The sequence below is a fragment of the Pongo abelii genome, chromosome 1 (genome assembly GCF_028885655.2).
Source record: "Pongo abelii isolate AG06213 chromosome 1, NHGRI_mPonAbe1-v2.0_pri, whole genome shotgun sequence".
In the NCBI taxonomy this organism is placed as follows: Eukaryota; Metazoa; Chordata; class Mammalia; order Primates; family Hominidae; genus Pongo; species Pongo abelii.
The window spans coordinates 168,308,075-168,328,110 of record NC_071985.2 but is presented as its reverse complement, the minus strand read 5'-3'; the positions used below and the strand labels follow the sequence as shown (position 1 = coordinate 168,328,110).

The 20,036-nt window shown below is 36.4% G+C and overlaps 1 protein-coding gene across 4 annotated transcripts in view; it reads left to right on the top strand.

Moving 5' to 3' along the window:
- RAVER2 (ribonucleoprotein, PTB binding 2) overlaps positions 1-20,036 on the top strand; it is a 92,584-nt gene that overhangs the window by 57,128 nt on the left and 15,420 nt on the right. For 3 of the 4 annotated variants that reach the window (XR_008524683.2, XM_054554325.1, XM_054554323.1), the window contains exons 6-11: positions 811-896; positions 2,989-3,093; positions 3,246-3,360; positions 5,467-5,735; positions 10,972-11,083; positions 12,864-13,000. Coding sequence is in view for 3 of the 4 variants with exons in the window: in XM_054554325.1 (XP_054410300.1) it covers positions 811-896; positions 2,989-3,093; positions 3,246-3,360; positions 5,467-5,735; positions 10,972-11,083; positions 12,864-13,000 (824 nt within the window). In the remaining variant the exon portion in view is untranslated. The remainder of the gene's footprint in view (positions 1-810; positions 897-2,988; positions 3,094-3,245; positions 3,361-5,466; positions 5,736-10,971; positions 11,084-12,863; positions 13,001-20,036) is intronic. The other variant, XM_024246080.2, reaches the window with a different exon arrangement.

Genomic DNA, 20,036 nt, shown 5'->3' with positions numbered 1-20,036 from the left:
TTGGTAGGTTTTAGCCGGCTTCTTTATTGCACCTTGTTTTATTAGCAAGGGCTTTATGACCTGTATCTTGTGCTGACCTCCTGTCTCATCCTATGACTTAGAATGCCTAAATTACTGGGAATGCAGCTCAGCAGGTCTCAGCCTTATTTTACCTAACTTCTATTCAAGATGGAGGCACTCTGGTTCAAACATCTCTGACACCCCCCACCCGCTCCCTTTTATAAGTTTTCCATTCTAAAAACATCCCTTTTGAAATGTACTCTGGTATTTAGACTCTTAGACTCGATTATGAGTATTGTTACCATTTATTCTTTTTATGTCTGTGTACAGTTTTGCAGTTTCTTTTGATTTTATTATGTAAATATTTTTGTGTACATGTATTGTCTTCTCAATTGGATTTTATGTCAGCTTTTCAAGGACAAGGATTGTGTCTTGTCCCCTACTCCTACCCTCTGCCAAAATCCCTGAAATACCAAAAAAAGACTGAATAAATAACATGGGTTCAATGGGTATTGTGCTTATTAAAGGTGGATGTGTTTTGTTGCACTAAATTCTAGAGAAGATTAAGCCTAGGTTTGGAGTTTTACAATTATGGCAGAAGGCTTTTGAATTTTAAAACAAATTCCAGGGTTGAATCTCAGGGAAAGGTACCTATCACTTTTGACCAATGACAGGGTCACTATATCATTGAACTTTCAGTGGATTTGTTAATAGTTTAAAGAAATATTCATTTACCCTTTTCGAAGCTTGGTTTTTAAAAATTTTTAATTCCATATATAAATTAAAGTTTTTACTTTTATTTTCTCAAAGCTGTTCTTGGAACACCTCACAGCTTGCCACATCTGATGAATCCATCCATCTCTCCTGCATTTTTACATTTGAATAAAGCACATCAGGTACATAAATAACATTGAGTACTGAAGCATTAAATATTTGGAATGAATATTTTGTTTGTTCTTAACACTTAAAGTTCTCAAGAAATTAAATGAGTATTTTGCTTTTAAAGAAAATCTTTTTTTTTTTTTTTTTTTTCTTTTATTGTAATTATTATTATTATTATTATTATACTTTAGGTTTTATGGTACATGTGCCCAATGTGCAGTTAGTTACATATGTATACATGTGCCATGCTGGTGCACTGCACCCACCAACTCGTCATCTAGCATTAGGTATATCTCCCAATGTTATCCCTCCCCCCTCCCCCCAACCCACAACAGTCCCTGAAGTGTGATGTTCCCCTTCCTGTGTCCATGTGTTCTCATTGTTCAATTCCCACCTATGAGTGAGAATATGCGGTGTTTGGTTTTTTGTTCTTGCGATAGTTTACTGAGAATGATGATTTCCAATTTCATCCATGTCCCTACAAAGGACATGAACTCATCATTTCTTATGGCTGCATAGTATTCCATGGTGTAGATGTGCCACATAAGAAAATCTTTAATAATAAGTATAGCTATGTAAAATCATAACTTAATGAGTATATCAGATTCAATTAAGCTAGCCAAAGCAGTAGTTATGTACCACAATAAATATTATTGATTCCAATTTGTATGGCATTAAGAAGGAAAGTGGTATATTTTTTCTAGATAATAAATAAGTTGTTCAAAACAGGGCTTCTTATGTGGTCTTAACTCAAAAAAGTATTTCTAGAAAGAAAATATAAATGAACAGTAACTTAATTTTAAAAATTTAATGAATATTATAAAAAATAACTCATATATGAGAATAGAGTATGTTTCCTACCTTTTTTAGATAAATATTTTAAATGTGTGTTTATAGATTTAAATGTCTGTAATATTAGAGATAAGCATTACTCATTAATTTCAGGTACTCTTTAAGAACATAGAATTCTAATTACAAATCAAACAATATATAGTCGAATCTTAATATAAGTTGAATGAATGAATATCTGGTCCTAAATCCAGCTTTTATTTTTCATCCTTAGAATCTAACACAGGACTTGGTGATACATTATAGAGTTTTTATTCATTCATTTACTCAGTGTATTTTATTGAGTATCTGACATACATGTATTAGACATTGTGCTAATCATTGAGGCTACTGTGTGGAATGTAACATTTAAAGTCTATGTTATTATAGAATTTCAACCAGTAGGGAAAACACATTAAACAGTTAATTACAATAAGGAGTGAAGAGTAATATGAGAGGGGAAGTTCAGAGTATTGATAATATTCCCTGTGTTTTAAGAGAAAGACCAAAATGCTTTACCTTTAAGGCCCATACATTTGAGCTGGCCCCTGCTGCCTCTCAACTCACTGCACATCACTGTCCCACTATAACAGCCTGGTTTTGGTCCTCAAAGGACCTTGTTTTCTCCTCCTTTGGTCTTTTCTTCTGCTGGTCCTTCTTCCTGGAATGCTTCCCGCCCCAACATCACCTAATTCCCTCCCAGACTTCAACTACAGCCTTCAGATTGCAGTACAAGAATTAGTTCCTCCAAGAAACCTTCCTTGAATCTTCCAGGCTAAATAACATTCTTCCACTATTTGTTCTTATAGCCCCCTGTATTTTTCCTTCATATGATTACCATGTGTAATCATGTGTTTTTTTGATTAATTAATGGCTCCCTTCCTTAGGGGACTGTAAGATCTATGAGGGCAGATCTTATTGTACTTCTCACTAAGTAGCACAGTGCCTAGAACATAGAAAGTGCTCAATAAATCTTTGTTGAATGATTAAATGAATAAATGAATGAATAGAATGTCACTGTCACTGAAACCAAAAAGGGTTGAGAGGAGGGAACGAAGGATGAAAGAATGTAGAATTATTTCATGACTCCATGGCCCCCTCTTGTGTATTATTAAAATAATTAATTAGCTTTGCCTGATAAGTTGGAGAGTGAAATATTATGTTTAGAAGCAATTACTTTTACTCAGATCGACTGGAGAATTGAACTTTAAAATGAATTGGGTTATACAACATGTAGCTTTTCAAAATTAAACTAACAACGTTTTGTCATTTTCACAGAGCTCAGTTATGGGTAATACTTCTAATTTATTCCTTCAGAATCTTTCTCATATGCCACTGGCACAACAACAATTAATGAAGTTTGAGAATATTCATACTAATAATGTAAGTACGGTATCGTTTTTTCTTTTAGAATCAGTTCATTTCTTTTCTAGAATCAGGCTGTGGATCAGGTTGTTTATGAATTTTCACATGTGTAGCTTTTTTTAGGTTATATCTTATGGCCATGGGTCTTACCTTTTTTTCTTCTTTTGTAGAAACCCGGCTTACTTGGAGAGCCCCCAGCTGTGGTACTTCAGACTGCACTAGGGATAGGGTCAGTGCTTCCATTGAAAAAGGAGTTGGGACATCATCATGGAGAAGCACATAAAAGTAAATGACGTGTATTTACTGAGAAGTCAGTGAACAGTCAGGTTTGAGATTTAAAGATAGTTTACCTATGTTCTAATTTTATTTACAGGGAGGTCAAATTTGAGTTTTATTTAGTCATTTAAAATTTTGAGAACCCTCTTGGCTTTTCAATTTTGGATATTGGTAAGTTACTGATGGACTTGCTTCCATGCCAAGATAAGACTTTGCCTATTGGATATGCTTTAATATTTTATGCAGGTTCACAGCAGTACAAGGTAAAAACACAGATCCATTTGAGACTGACATGCTGCCCACTGGGCTGACAGTACATATGGATCCATGTAATTGTTGCTGGGATAAGAAACCATTCACTTTTATTTTTTAAAATCTAGTATTTATAAATTTAAAGTTTGATTATTTATTTGTATTATTTTAAAAAATTTAACTTCTAAATCAGTAGTCAAAACTAATGTGTGTATTATTTGCTTCTAAAAACATGGCAAACAAAATAGCTTTTTTGGCAGGAAAACAGAAGCATGGTGTTATACTAAGACTTCTTATTTGAATGTGATTTTGAAGGGCATTCTCAGCTTGAAGCGTAATTGAAATTTGCTTAGAAGTGAGCATACTGAGTAAAAACAGAAGGGCCACCAATAATTTTTTTTAAAAAGTCAATTAAATATGGGTAGCTTACTTAACCTTTTGTCCAGTGATCAAATAGCTTAGTTCTGACTGTTGAAATTGACTGGACAAAAGTTAAGCCAGTGAAGAAATTTTGTGATATCATGGGGTCTGTATTTCCAAAAAATTAAATTTTTTATGTCTAAAAGCTTATGCAAATATGTATTATTTGTGTTGGATTAACTAATAAATTATTTGCTTTAGTATATGCCACTTTAAGAACACTGAAAAGTCGGTGTCCAAATAACTGTATTCTAAACGTTAGAGGAACCAAAGTATCCATCTCTAAATGATTATTACTAAAAATAATTGAAGAAATTTGTTTAGTAAATTTATAAAATGGTAAATCTGACTTAGTTGTCAAAATTAGCTTTTTCCATTTAATTTTGACCTATAGATTTTTTAAAAAGTGGAACGGTTCAGAATTTTCCTATTAAAACTTTTATTTGCCAGCCTGGGCAACATGACAAAACCCTGACTTTACTAAAATACAAAAAATTAGCCAGGCATGCTGGCACACGCCTGTGGTCCCAGCTACTCAGGAGGCTGAGGTGGGAGAATCACCTAAGCCCAGGAAGTCGAGGCTGCAGTGAGCCATGATTGTGCCACTGCACTCCAGCCTTGGCAATGGGAATGAGACCCTGACTCAACAAACAAACAAAAAAACCCTTTTATTTCTTCCAGAATTTCTTGTTATTTTCTATAAATGAAAACATAAAACTTTCATGTATTAAATTTAGTGCTTATCTATTAACAAATACTGATTTAAAAAAAGAAACCAGTGATATGCTGATAAGTGTTTAACAACCAGCTCTCTAGGTTGAAAACAAGGGCTTGATTTGTAGCATTTGTGCATTTCTGTTTGTGAATACCCCAGCTGTGACTGATTTCAAGTTACCAATATGAAGAAACTTAACTTGATAGCTGGGAAGAGATGTGTATTAATAGCTCTCATGAGCTGATGGAAGCCAGCTAACCAAATTTATTATTGGAGTCAATCAAATTTCATTAAATTTTAATTTCAGATAACTTTTTAAACTTAAAACTTAATTATTTCCTTCAGTTATGGAAACAGTCAAGTTGCAATGAATGGGCATAAAAAAAAGCACTAATACAGCTTAAATGCCAAAAAGTACGTAAACTTTGCCTCAACTTTAACAGTATATAATTAACAATTATATATAGAATTTAAAAACTTAAAAATTTCTTATCATTGAGGTTACCCTGAAAGTTGCTGAAAATAAGAGCATTATTACTATTGTAGGTTTTTGTTTTTTTCATAAAGGAACCCACTAATTAACAACCTCTAACCTTACCTTTTGCTGTTATCTAACAGGTACAAAATTGGTTTCTCTGCATTTTGTTCATAACTTAACAAAATTAAAAGGACTATTGTGAATAAATATTTTCTAACTAAAAGCTTTTTGCATTTATGGTTTGCTACAGCATCTAGCCTGATTCCAACTCAAACAACGATAACAGCTGGAATGGGCATGTTACCATTCTTTCCAAATCAGCACATTGCTGGACAGGCTGGGCCAGGGCACAGTAATACTCAGGAGAAACAGCCAGCCACGGTGGGAATGGCAGAAGGAAATTTCTCAGGGTCGCAGCCTTATCTTCAGAGCTTTCCAAACCTTGCTGCTGGAAGCTTGCTGGTGGGACACCATAAGCAGCAGCAAAGCCAGCCAAAAGGCACAGAGATAAGTTCAGGGGTAAGAAAACTGTGGGTGCACACAGATGTATATATACATGTATATGTATATATATTCCTTTTAAATTATATCTTAAATTGTAGTGTCAATGAAATGATGACTTTTCATAGTTTACATTTACTTTTCAAAATTGAAGAAAACATTGCATTCTTTTAAAAAATCTGTTATTATAAATAAGCAAACAAAAAATACATTTTTTGATAAGTTATGCTAGCTGGCATTTGGGACTCTCTTAATTATTTGCCAGTTTGTAAGTAAAGTAATTTTAATTTGTGTAAAATGAGTTATGTCTCTTATAAATAATTTAAATGTGGATTCTTTATTCCTTATAAGAGAAGAAGGAATTTCCAAAAACTTTGTGATATACATGGTTTTCAAAAATACTTGCTATTTTAAATATAAGATAGAAACTAGTTTAAGTTCAGAATTTTGTAGTTTGAAAAAGCTTAGGAGTATCAATGCTTATTCGCTTACATAGTAATGTTATTTGTAAGGCTTTCTAAGTACATAGTAATGCTGTTCTTTCAGATATACTTTTTTCTATCTTAAATATATATTTGGTAGCTAATTAAAGTATTTTAATATTTAAAGGTAGAACCAATTTTATCTGGAAAATATCAAAACCAGCTATTAAACTCTGGTCTGTTCAAACTAATCTGGTCTCTCTTTTAATTCTGGAAGTTTTTATCAAATCATTTTATTGGTTAAAATACCACTGATATTTATAAATGTAATAAGTAGGTAGACTAAAGTACATCTAATTTTTATTATATTTGTACCCTAAAATACACTGTGGTTTGTAAGTGGTATAAAACTTAGGCTTAAACAGTTTGTAAGGAAAAAAAATCTATGTAGTTTCTTGTATTCAAATGTCAAAATAATAATACTGAATTTGTAAGAGGTTTTAGTGTTACCTAGCCATAGCAAGAGGTATGACTAGAATGCCCTACAATTGTATATTGAGAAAGCTAATACAATTCTTTTTTTTTTTTTTTTTTTTTTATGAGACCAAGTCTTGCTCTGTTGCCCAGGCTGGAATGCAGCGACACAACCTCGGCTCACTGCAACCTCTGCCTCCTGGGTTCAAGCGACTCCCCTGCCTCAGCCTCCCGAGTAGCTGGGATTACGTGCATGCACCACCATACCTGGCTGATTTTTGTATTTTTAGTAGAGTTGGGGTTTCACCATGTTGGCAGACTGGACTCGAACTCCTGAGCTCAGGTGATCTTCCAGCCTCAGCCTCCCAATGTGCTGGTATTACAGGTGTGAGCCACTGCACCTGGCCGTCAATTCTTTATAGAATGAATTTTAAAAATTTATCTGCAGTGTTCATTGCTTGGGTTATTGAGGGAAATTACACAAATAAAACTTGTATATGAATACTTCATATCTCTTTGCAATCTTTAATTCATTGAAAGCCTCAGAGTCTTTAAAAGAACTGGATTTTAGGTGATTCACATAATGGGCAAATGAGTCTATCTACAAGAGGACAGCCAAAATTGGGGCAGGTTCTGGAAAATAAGTCCTGTGAAGAAGAATTCAGGAGAAATGGATATATGGAACCTGGAAAGGGACAACCAAACATATACATTGTTAAACCTATTTAAAGAGTAGTCATACAGTATTGTGTGTACCTCCAGTGGGCAGAACTGGCTATTAAGTACAACATACAATAAAGCAGATTTAGGTTTAATATAAGGAAGAACAATGCAAGCTTTTAAGCAAAGAGAAAGTTTATTTCACAAAGATGTGAATGTCATATTACCAAAAGCAATTAAGCAGACCCCAGGCAAGCATCTGTAAAGGATGTTGTATTAATAGAAATGATCCCTCTTTCTGTCAGTAGGGGTTGTACCAGGTAACCTCAGTGTTTTCTAATTGTGAGATTTTAGACTTGGCTGAAATGATTAGTTTAACTTTGCTTTAGATGTTTAGACCTGCATCTTTAATATTGTGTTGGCCAGTAAGTCTTGAGTCTACCTTTTTGTTTCCAGAATCACCTCTAGTGCAAAAATAAATAAATAAATAAAAGAGATTTGGACCCCAACTCCCAACCTTTGAGAATTTTATTCAGGGAGACAGGGATGATAACCAGTTTCTGTTTATTGTGGTAAAATATACATAACATACAGTTTACCATTTTAACCATTTTAAGTGATGTGGCATTAAGTACATTCACATTGTTGTGCAGCATCATTACTCTCCATCTCCAAAACTTTTTCATCATCTCATACTGAAACCTGTACCTGTTTAAACAATAACTCTCCATTTTCCTCTCCCATTAGCCCAGATAACGACTGTTTCTACTTTTGTCTTTATGAATTTGACTATTCTAGGTACCTAGGTGACACAGTATTTGTCCTTCTGTGTGTAGCTTAGTTCACTTAGCATAATGTTTTCTAGATTCATCCATGTTGTAGCATGTATCCAAATTTCCTTCTTTTCTAAGGCCGAATAATATTCCATTGTACGTATATACCATGTTTTAGTTCAGCCATCCATGGACATGTGGGTTGTTTCTACCTTTTGTTTATTGTAAATAATGCTGCTGTGAACATTGGTATCTGAATCCCTGCTTTCAATTCTTTGGGGTATATACCCAGAAATGGAATTGCTGGATCATACCATAATGCATGTTTAATTTTTGTTGGAACTGTCATCCTTTTTTCCACAGCAGCTGCACCATTTTACATTCCTGCCAGCAGTGCACAGGGATTCTAATTTTCCAACATCCTCGCCAATACTTGTTTTCTGTTTTAGCTGTCTGTCACAAAAATACCATAGACTGGGTGGTTTAAACAACAAACATTTATTTCTCACAGTTTGAGAGGCTGGGAGTTCTAAGAGAAGGTGCAAGGTGCCAGCAAATCCAGTGTGTGATGAGGATACTGTTCCTGGTTTACAGATGACTATCTTTCCATTCCGTTTTCACATGGTAGAAGGTGGAGCAAGCCCTTTCGTGTCTCTTCTTATAAGAGCACTAATCCCACTCTGGAGGGCTCTACTTTAATGACCTCATTGCCTCCCAAAGGCCCCACCTTCTAAGACCATCACATTGAGGCTTAGCATTTCAACATATGAATTCTGGGGGGACTTAAACATTCAGTTCGTAGTGATAGCCATCCCAATGGGTGTGAAGTGGTGTCTCATTGTGGTTTTGATTTGCATTTCCCTAATGATTAGTGATGTTGAGCATTTTTGTGCGTGCTTACTGGTCATCTGTATATTTTCTTTGGAGAAATGTCTATTAAAGTTTCTGCCCATTTTAAATCAGGTTCATTTTTGTTGTCATTGCTCAGTTTTTAGGAGTTTTCTACATACAGTTGACCCTAGAACAACACAGGTTTTAACTGCACAGGTCCACTTATACTTGGATATTTTCCAAGAAATATAGTGGGAAATTTTTTGGAAATTTGAAAAAGTTTGAAGAAACTCACAAATGAACCCCATAGCCTAGAAATATTGAAAAAATTAAGAAAAAGTTATATATGTCATGAATGCATAAAATATATGTAGATATTAGTCTAGTTTGTAATTTACTACCATAACATATACACAAACCTATTATTAAAAAGTTAAAATTTAGCAAAACTAACATACATACTTACAGACCGTACATGGCACCATTCACAGTTAAAAGAAACGTAAACCAAAATAAAGATGCAGTATTAAATCATAACTGCATAAAATTAACTGTAGTATATACTGTACTACTGTGATAATTTTGTAGCTACTTCCTGTTGCTATTGCGGTGAGCTCAAGTGTTGAGAGGATCCACTTAAAATGCTGTATATTGCTAATCATCTCCATGTGAGCCATTCATCTCTCCAGTAAATTGCTTATTGCAGTAAAAAATGATGTCTCGTCATGCTTGCATATTTTTCATCGTTTAGTGCAACACCATAAACCTTGAATAACATCCTACTATCCATAAAAATGCCACTAGTGATACTAGAAGTGCTCTCAAGAAGCAATGTCATGACATTGTAAGAAAAATTCGAATTGCTTGATGTGTACCACAGATTGAGGTTTGTAGCTGCTGTTGTCCACCATTTCAGACAGATCCATATTGTAAACAAATGATGTAATTTATGGTATTGATAAATACTACAGTACTGTAAATGTGTTTTCTCTTCCTTATGGTTTTCTTAATATTTTCTTTTCTCCACTTTATTGTAAAAATACAGTATATAATACATGTAACATACAAAATGTGTTAATTGTTGGCTGTTGGTAAGGCTTCTAGTTAACAGTAGGCTATTAGTAGTTAAGTTTTTGGGTAGACAAGGGTTATATATAGATTTTCCACTGCGTAGGGGGTTGGCACCCCTAACCCCCATGTTGTTTCAAGGGTCAACTGTACTAGAATCCTTACACCTAACTAATACATAAAAATATACTGATATACATTTTCAAGAAATGTGTATTTCTAGCGTCACCTAATGTGGAGTTGGAGTTAGTTAAACTCATTTATTTTGTTTGACATTATTTTTAGTACCAGAGGTAAATAAGCTTTGCTTTTGTTATTTGGTCATAAAATATAAAAATCTCAATAAAAATATTGATAACAGGCCAGGCGTGGTGAGTCACACCTGTAATCTCAACACTTTGGTGTTGAGCCAACACTTTGGCCAAGGCGGGGGCATCATGAAGGTCAGGAGTTCGAGATCAGCCTGGCCAACATGGTGAAGCCCCATCTCTACTAAAAATATAAAAAAATTAGACAGGCATGGTGGTGCGGGCCTGTAATCCCAGCTACTCAGGAGGCGGAAGCAGGAGAATCGCTTGAACCTGGGAGGCGGAGGTTTCAGTGAGCCGAGATTGCACTGTTGTGCTCCAGCCTGGGCAATAGAGTGAGATTCCATCTCCAAAAAAAAAAAAAAAAAAAAAATAGGTAGATAGATTGACAGACAGACAGACAGATAACAGTATTTCTGGAAAAGAGATATGGAATTTGGTTTTTCTTGTGAAGATGAATTCTTTCCTGGTTCAAGTGAGAGGGTTGTATAAGATGTCCTTTCATTCTCTTTTAGTTCTAAAGTTCTATGGCTCTACAATAGTTTTTTAAAAACCTAATTGAACAACTAATAGCAGGTGAAATGTGATAATTTTAGTCAACATCCATAAATATTTCATAAGTACACTAGATGTATTGAAAAATAAGTATTCTGTATTCTTCATTTTTATTTTCGTGTACCTCTCATTAAATACTCCCTCCTTTGTTTTTGTTAAATAGGCTGCCTCTAAGAATCAGACTTCACTCTTGGGAGAACCACCAAAAGAAATTCGGCTCAGTAAAAATCCATACTTGAATTTGGCAAGTGTGTTGCCCAGTGTGTGCTTATCATGTAAGTAGGGGCTCAGTATTCTTGTTGTGGAGTTTTACTGAATACTTTTCATAATAAGTTTTACTTTAATTTTTGACTTCATGGAAGCAAATAATACCTATTGACCAAATTAAGGCCTAAATTATTCTTTAAATTGAAAGAATAATTAAAACTAAGACACTCAAAATGCATGCTATTTTATTTAAGGAAAACATTACAACTCATAGAGAATCATTTTTCTTAACCAGAAGTTTAAACCTATAAGTAATCTTATATATCTTGAGTATTTGAATACTCCCAGAATGTATGAGCTACCAATAATTGGTGGAAGTGGAATTCTCATTTACATTATGGAGGAACCCCTCAAGCCTTCAATTACTATGAATCAACTATTCATTCAACTATCGTTTTAAGAGAAAATCACAAATGTGATGTGCTCCAGGCACAAGGATGTTCACTGCAACATTGGTTGTAAATAGTGGGAAAACTGGAAAATACTTAATATTTGTCAATAGGGGAATGCTTAAATAGTTCATCATAAAATTGCAACTTTTTTTTTATAATTGAGGGATCTCTACGTATACTGATATGAGATGAACTCTAAAGCACATTTTGGCAAATATATGCATAAAATGATTCCATTTATGTTTATTTAAAGTTATATATCCTTACATGTATATACTTCAGAGTGCAAATGCATGAAGTAAAACCAAAAAAGTAAATTCTAAACTATTACCTCTGGGAAGAAGAATAGGATTAAATGAAAAGAGATGAAAGATGAATTTCATTTTTAATATACATCCTCTGTATTTTATGAAATATCCTTGAACCCAAACATTAATTTGTAATTTTTTTTGAGCTGGAAAAAAATGTAAAGGCACTTCTAGTATACCTGTTGTATATTGATCTGGTCTAAAAATTGATGGTGACAATTATTACATTTATAATAATGGTTAGTTTACATTTTGTATGCCTTGTTTTAGAGACTAGACACACACACACACACACACACGCACATATGTTTTGTTTTTTTGTGACAAGGTCTCCCTCTGTCACCCAGGCTGGAATGCTGTGGTGTGATCTTGGCTACTGCAGCCTACACCTCCTGGGCTCAAGTGATCCTCCTACCTCAGCCTCCCGAGTAGCTGGGACTACAGGCATGTGCCACCATGCCCAGCTAATTTTGTGTGTGTGTGTGTTTGTGAGACAGAGTCTTGCTCTGTCACCCAGGCTGGAGTGCAGTGGCATCATCTCGGCTCACTGCAACCTCCACTTCCTGGGTTCAAGCAATTCTTATGTCTCAGCCTCCCAAGTAGCTGGGATTACAGTCATGCACCACCATTCCTGGCAAATTTTTATATTTTTGGTATTTTTATAGAGATGGAGTTTCACCATGTCACCTAAGCCAGTCTTGAACTCCTGGGCTCAAGTGATCCTCCCACCTTGGCCTCTCAAAGTGCTGGAATTACAGGCATGAGCCACCGTGCTCAGCCAGACATATATGTTTTTGAACCTTTCCACCAAAATTATTTACCCATGGGACAGGTGTCCATTTTAAGTTGTTTCAAATGAATAAGACAGTATTATATACTTCTCAGGGGAAAATTATTTAGTTATATATTGGCAAACTAAAATTTTGTTCTATTTGATAATATGCTGAGTTACAATTTATAATTTATAATAAAATATAATTTGTTTATAATATAATTTATAATAAAATAATTTATTTAAAATAACCTAAATAAAATAAATTTATAATAAAATAACCCAAATAAAATAAACTTGTTGATTCTGCCTTTAGCCTCTGCAAGTAAAACCACTCTTCATAAGACTGGAATTGCAAGCAGCATTCTGGATGCAATCTCTCAGGGAAATGAATCACAACATGCACTGGAAAAGTGCATTGCTTATTCTCCACCTTTTGGTGATTATGCACAGGTAAATAATTCCCAGGTTCTGGTGATACTCAGAAAAATTGGTTCAACTATATATTGAGTTCACTGAATATGAAATTGTGGTTCCTATTTTATTAACATAGGCAAATCAAATTGCCCTGATCTATGTATTTCTTACTCATCATTTGAAATTTGGGAATGTGTTCAAGACATTATTTAGTATCATTTTGCACTAGATATTTACCTCTCATTGTTTACCTAGTGGTTGGCAAACTACAGCCCATAGAACAAATTTAGCCCACCACCTGGTTTTGTAAATAAATTTGTATTGTAATACAACCATGTCCATTCATTAACATGTTGTCTATGGTGCTGTCATGCTATAATAAAAGAGTTGAGTGATGACAACAGAGACTATGTGGCCTGCAAGGTTAAATATTTACTATCTGGTTCTTTATAGAAAAATGCTGCTAACCTCTGGTTTGCACTAGTATAGACCTAAGAAACCCAAGGGAATGCCTCTGTTCTTCTCCACTGTTTGTAGATGTAGAAAGATGATCATATTTACAGACACTACTGTGCTAACTTCTAAACCAGTCAATCAATAACATAAAAATATTATGTTCATAAGATGTCCTGTGTCATTACTTAAATACTTCAGTTTTGCTTTGGCCCTTCTTCAGCTTACTCTTAGCGGTGTAAGCTGAATATATATGATGTTAGCCCTGTGTGATTATGGAATCATAAGAGTCCACAAGAGTCTTACAATTATCAGTTCTGACTCTTACTTTCCTAGAACAGCCAACTTCTTCTCAGATCTATCCTGTTTGTTGGAGTCTTGTCTCCACTTTGATTTCCTTCGAGCAGCTTTGTGTTTGCCTGACCCATCCCTAATAAACTTAGAAAAGAAAACCACTTAGAACAATTGATGCCTGATTATAAGAGTACTAGAAACAGCCCAAGTTCTGTAAAAATGGTGCAGCTGGATATTAGTGAAATATTTGCCATCTCTTATATACCTGGGACAAGATGGAAAAATATGGGTTGGGTAGATGATGTAATTAGATGACAGTATATCTATATTTAGAGAACAGTGATCACAAATTGCTGCAGTCTGAAGGCATTCTCTTATATTGATTCATAAGAGTAATCTTCAGTCCTTTATTAGATAACATTTGAAGTAATGACTTAGATAAAGACATTAATTGTAAAATTTACAAGATATAGTCCTGTACAATTCCAATTTGTTTCTCTTCAAGTAACAAACTTTTTATAAACAAGAGAAGCACAATAAATTTTTTAAAAATTCATTAAATACATATTTAAGCTTTAAAAATTTTTTGAACTTTTATTTCTTTTTAAATTTGCCTTTTTCTTAGCAGTTTTGCTTATTAGATTACTGTGATTTATTGTATACTTATATCCATAGAAAGACTTTCTCATTCACACATGGAGAAATTCTGTGATAATGATGCCTTTTGCATTATGTATGTCTTCTGCCTCCACACTTGCTTGCCCAGAGAGATGGTGGGGAAGTGAATCCTCCCTGCACTGTTCAGTGTCTCCTTTGACAGTCCCTGCTTCTAGTGCACGCTTCTTCGTAAAATGGGATTTGTTCTCTCTCTCCTGTTCTTTCTTCCTTATAAACTTAATTAAATGTTACTAATGGAACATTAAAGTAAATGGAATTAAATTAATGGAATACTAAAGTAACTATTATAGAAAAAGGTGGTCGTGTATTAGGAATTCCTTCTGCTATTCCACTGCTGGGATGAAGGAAGTGGTCTAAGGGAAAGGAACCAAAAGTGTTTGTTTTCTTTTTAGCACTTGCTATATGCTTTGTGACATAAGTGATTACTATTTCTAAAAACCCTGTGAGATTTAGTAAACTGGCTAGCCACATGTAGAAAGCTGAAACTGGATCCCTTCCTTACACCTTATACAAAAATCAATTCAAGATGGATTAAAGACTTAAATGTTAGACCTAAAACCATAAAAACCCTAGAAGAAAACCTAGGCAATGCCATTCAGCACATAGGCATGGGCAAGGACTTCATGTCGAAAACACCAAAAGCAATGGCAACAAAAGCCAAAATTGACAAATGGGATCTAATTAAACTAAAGAGCTTCTGCACAGCAAAAGAAACTACCATCAGAGTGAACAGGCAGCCTACAAAAGGGAGAAAATTTCTGCAATCTACTCAGCTGTCAAAGGGCTAATACCCAGAATCAACAAAGAACTCAAACAAATTTACAAGCAGAAAACAAACAACCCCATCAAAAAGTGGGCAAAGGATATGAACAGACACTTCTCGAAAGAAGACATTTCTGCAGCCAACAGACACATGAAAAAATGCTCATCATCACTGGCCATCAGAGAAATGCAAATCAAAACCACAATGAGATACCGTCTCACACCAGTTAGAATGGCGATCATTAAAAAGTCAGGAGTTCACTCATGATTTGGCTCTCTGTTTGTCTGTTATTGATGTATAAGAATGCTTGTGATTTTTGTACATTGATTTTGTATCCTGAGACTTTGCTGAAGTTGCTTATCAGCTTAAGGAGATTTTGGGCTGAGACAATGGGGTTTTCTAGATACACAATCATGTTGTCTGCAAACAGGGACAATTTGACTTCCTCTTTTCCTAATTGAATACCCTTGATTTCCTTCTCCTGCCTAATTGCCCTGGCCAGAACTTCCAACACTATGTTGAATAGGAGTGGTGAGAGAGGGCATCCCTGTCTTGTGCCAGTTTTCAAAGGGAATGCTTCCAGTTTTTGCCCATTCAGTATGATACTGGCTGTGGGTTTGTCATAGATAGCTCTTATTATTTTGAGATACATCCCATCAATACCTAATTTATTGAGAGTTTTTAGCATGAAGCATTGTTGAATTTTGTCAAAGGCCTTTTCTGCATCTATTGAGATAATCATGTGGTTTTTGTCTTTGGTTCTGTTTATATGCTGGATTACATTTATTGATTTGCGTATATTGAGCCAGCCTTGCATCCCAGGGATGAAGCCCACTTGATCATGGTGGATAAGCTTTTTGATGTGCTGCTGGATTCGGTTTGCCAGTATTTTACTGAGGATTTTTGCATCAATGTTCTTCAAGGATATTGGTCTAAAATTCTCTTTTTTGGTTGTGTCTCTGCCAGGCTTTGGTATCAGGATGATGCTGGCCTCATAAAATGAGTTAGGGAGGATTCCCTCTTTTTCTGTTGATTGGAATAGTTTCAGAAGGAATGGTACCAGTTCCTCCTTGTACCTCTGGTAGAATTCGGCTGTGAATCCATCTGGTCCTGGACTCTTTTTGGTTGGTAAGCTATTGATTATTGCCACAATTTCAGATCCTGTTATTGGTCTATTCAGAGATTCAACTTCTTCCTGGTTTAGTCTTGGGAGGGTGTATGTGTCGAGGAATTTATCCATTTCTTCTAGATTTTCTAGTTTATTTGCATAGAGGTGTTTGTAGTATTCTCTGATGGTAGTTTGTATTTTTGTGGGATCGGTGGTGATATCACCTTTATCATTTTTTATTGCATCTATTTGATTCTTCTCTCTTTTTTTCTTTATTAGTCTTGCTAGCAGTCTATCAATTTTGTTGATCCTTTCAGAAAACCAGCTCCTGGATTCATTAATTTTTTGAAGGGTTTTTTTTTTGTCTCTATTTCCTTCAGTTCTGCTCTGATTTTAGTTATTTCTTGCCTTCTGCTAGCTTTTGAATGTGTTTGCTCTTGCTTTTCTAGTTCTTTTAATTGTGATGTTAGGGTGTCAATTTTGGATCTTTCCTGCTTTCTCTTGTGTGCATTTAGTGCTATAAATTTCCCTCTACACACTGCTTTGAATGTGTCCCAGAGATTCTGGTATGTTGTGTCTTTGTTCTCGTTGGTTTCAAAGAACATCTTTATTTCTGCCTTTGTTTCGTTATGTACCCAGTAGTCATTCAGGAGCAGGTTGTTCAGTTTCCACGTAGTTGAGCGGTTTTGAGTGAGTTTCTTAATCCTCAGTTCTAGTTTGATTGCACTGTGGTCTGAGAGACAGTTTGTTATAATTTCTGTTCTTTTACATTTGCTGAGGAGAGCTTTACTTCCAACTATGTGGTCAATTTTGGAATAGGTGTGGTGTGGTGCTGAAAAAAATGTATATTCTGTTGATTTGGGGTGGAGAGTTCTGTAGATGTCTATTAGGTCCGCTTGGTGCAGAGCTGAGTTCAATTCTTGGGTATCCTTGTTGACTTTCTGTCTCATTGATCTGTCTAATGTTGACAGTGGGGTGTTAAAGTTTCCCATTATTATTGTGTGGGAGTCTAAGTCTCTTTGTAGGTCAGTCAGGACTTGCTTTATGAATCTGGGTTCTCCTGTATTGGGTGCATATATATTTAGGATAGTTAGCTCTTCTTGTTGAATTGATCCCTTTACCATTATGTAATGGCCTTCTTTGTCTCTTTTGATCTTTGTTAGTTTAAAGTCTGTTTTATCAGAGACTAGGATTGCAATCCCTGCCTTTTTTTGTTTTCCATTTGCTTGGTAGATCTTCCTCCATCCTTTTATTTTGAGCCTATGTGTGTCTCTGCACGTGAGATGGGTTTCCTGAATACAGCACACTGATGGGTCTTGACTCTTTATCCAATTTGCCAGTCTGTGTCTTTTAATTGGAGCATTTAGTCCATTTACATTTAAAAGTATTGTTATGTGTGAATTTGATCCTGTCATTATGATGTTAGCTGGTTATTTTGCTCGTTAGTTGATGCAGTTTCTTCCTAATCTCGACGGTCTTTACATTTTGGCATGATTTTGCAGCAGGTGGTACCAATTGTGCCTTTCCATGTTTAGTGCTTCCTTCAGGAGCTCTTTTAGGGCAGGCCTGGTGGTGACAAAATCTCTCAGTATTTGCTTGTCTGTAAAGTATTTTATTTCTCCTTCACTTATGAAGCTTAGTTTGGCTGGATATGAAATTCAGGGTTGAAAATTCTTTTCTTTAAGAATGTTGAATATTGGCCCCCACTCTCTTCTGGCTTGTAGAGTTTCTGCCGAGAGATCCGCTGTTAGTCTGATGGGCTTCCCTTTGGGGGTAACCCAACCTTTCTCTCTGGCTGCCCTTAACATTTTTTCCTTCATTTCAACTTTGGTGAATCTGACAATTATGTGTCTTGGAGTTGCTCTTCTCAAGGAGTATCTTTGTGGTGTTCTCTGTATTTCCTGAATCTGAATGTTGGCCTGCCTTGCTAGATTGGGGAAGTTCTCCTGGATAATATCCTGCAGAGTGTTTTCCAACTTGGTTCCATTCTCCCCATCACTTTCAGGTACACCAATCAGACGCAGATTTGGTCTTTTCACATAGTCCCATATTTCTTGGAGGCTTTGTTCATTTCTTTTTATTCTTTTTTCTCTAAACTTCCCTTCTCACTTCATTTCATTCGTTTCATCTTCCATCACTCATACCTTTTCTTCCAGTTGTTCGCATCAGCTCCTGAGGCTTCTGCATTCTTCACGTAGTTCTCGAGCCTTGGCATTCAGCTCCATCAGCTCCTTTAAGCACTTCTCTGTATTGGTTATTCTAGTTATACATTCGTTTAAAGTTTTTTCAAAGTTTTTTCAAAGTTTTCAACTTCTTTGCCTTTGGTTTGAATTTCCTCCTGTAGCTCGGAGTCGTTTGATCGTCTGAAGCCTTCTTCTCTCAGCTCGTCAAAGTCATTCTCCGTCCAGCTTTGTTCCGTTGCTGGTGAGGAACTGCGTTCCTTTGGAGGAGGAGAGGCACTCTGCTTTTTAGAGTTTCCAGTTTTTCTGCTCTGTTTTTTCCCCATCTTTGTGGTTTTATCTACTTTTGGTCTTTGATGATGGTGATGTACAGATGGGTTTTTGGTGTGGATGTCCTTTCTGTTTGTTAGTTTTCCTTCTAACAGACAGGACCCTCAGCTGCAGGTCTGTTGGAGTTTGCTAGAGGTCCACTCCAGACCCTGTTTGCCTGGGTATCAGCAGCGGTGTCTGCAGAACCACAGATTTTCGTGATCCGCGAATGCTGCTGTCTGATCGTTCCTCTGGAAGTTTTGTCTCAGAGGAGTACCCAGCCGTGTGAGGTGTCAGTCTGCCCCTACTGGGGGGTGCCTCCCAATTAGGCTGCTCAGGGGTCAGGGGTCAGGGAGCCACTTGAGGAGGCAGTCTGCCTGTTCTCAGATCTCCAGCTGCGTGCTGGGAGAACCACTGCTCTCCTCAAAGCTGTCAGACAGGGACATTTAAGTCTGCAGAGGTTACTGCTGTCTTTTTGTTTGTCTGTGCCCTGCCCCCAGAGGTGGAGCCTACAGAGGCAGGCAGGCCTCCTTGAGCTGTGGTGGGTTTCCCAGCTGCTTTGTTTACCTAAGCGAGCCTGGGCAATGGCGGGTGCCCCTCCTCCAGCCTCGCTGCCGCCTTGCAGTTTGATCTCAGACTGCTGTGCTAGCAATCAGCGAGACTCCGTGGGCGTAGGACCCTCCGACCTAGGTGCGGGCTATAATCTCCTGCTGCGGCGTTTCCTAAGCCCGTCGGAAAAGCGCAGTATTGGGGTGGGAGTAGCCCAATTTTCCAGGTGCCATCTGTCACCCCTTTCCTTGACCAAGAAAGGGAACTCCCTGACCCCTTGCGCTTCCCAAGTGAGGCAATGCCTCGCCCTGCTTCGGCTGGCGCACGGTGCACTGCACCCACTGTCCTGCGCCCACTCTCTGGCACTCCCTAGTGAGATGAACCCGGTACCTCAGATGGAAATGCAGAAATCACCCATCTTCTGCGTCGCTCACGCTGGGAGCTGTAGACCGGAGCTGTTCCTATTCGGCCATTTTGGCTCCTCCAGTTGCTTCAAAGAGAATAAAATACCTAGGAATGCAATTTAAAAGGGACGTGAAGGACCTCTTCAAGGAGAACTGCAAACCACTGCTCAATGAAATAAAAGAGGATACAAACAAATGGAAGAACATTCCATGCTCATGGGTAGGAAGAATCAATATCGTGAAAATGGCCATACTGCCCAAGGTAATTTATAGATTCAATGCTATCTCCATCAAGCTACCAATGACTTTCTTCACAGAACTGGAAAAAACTACT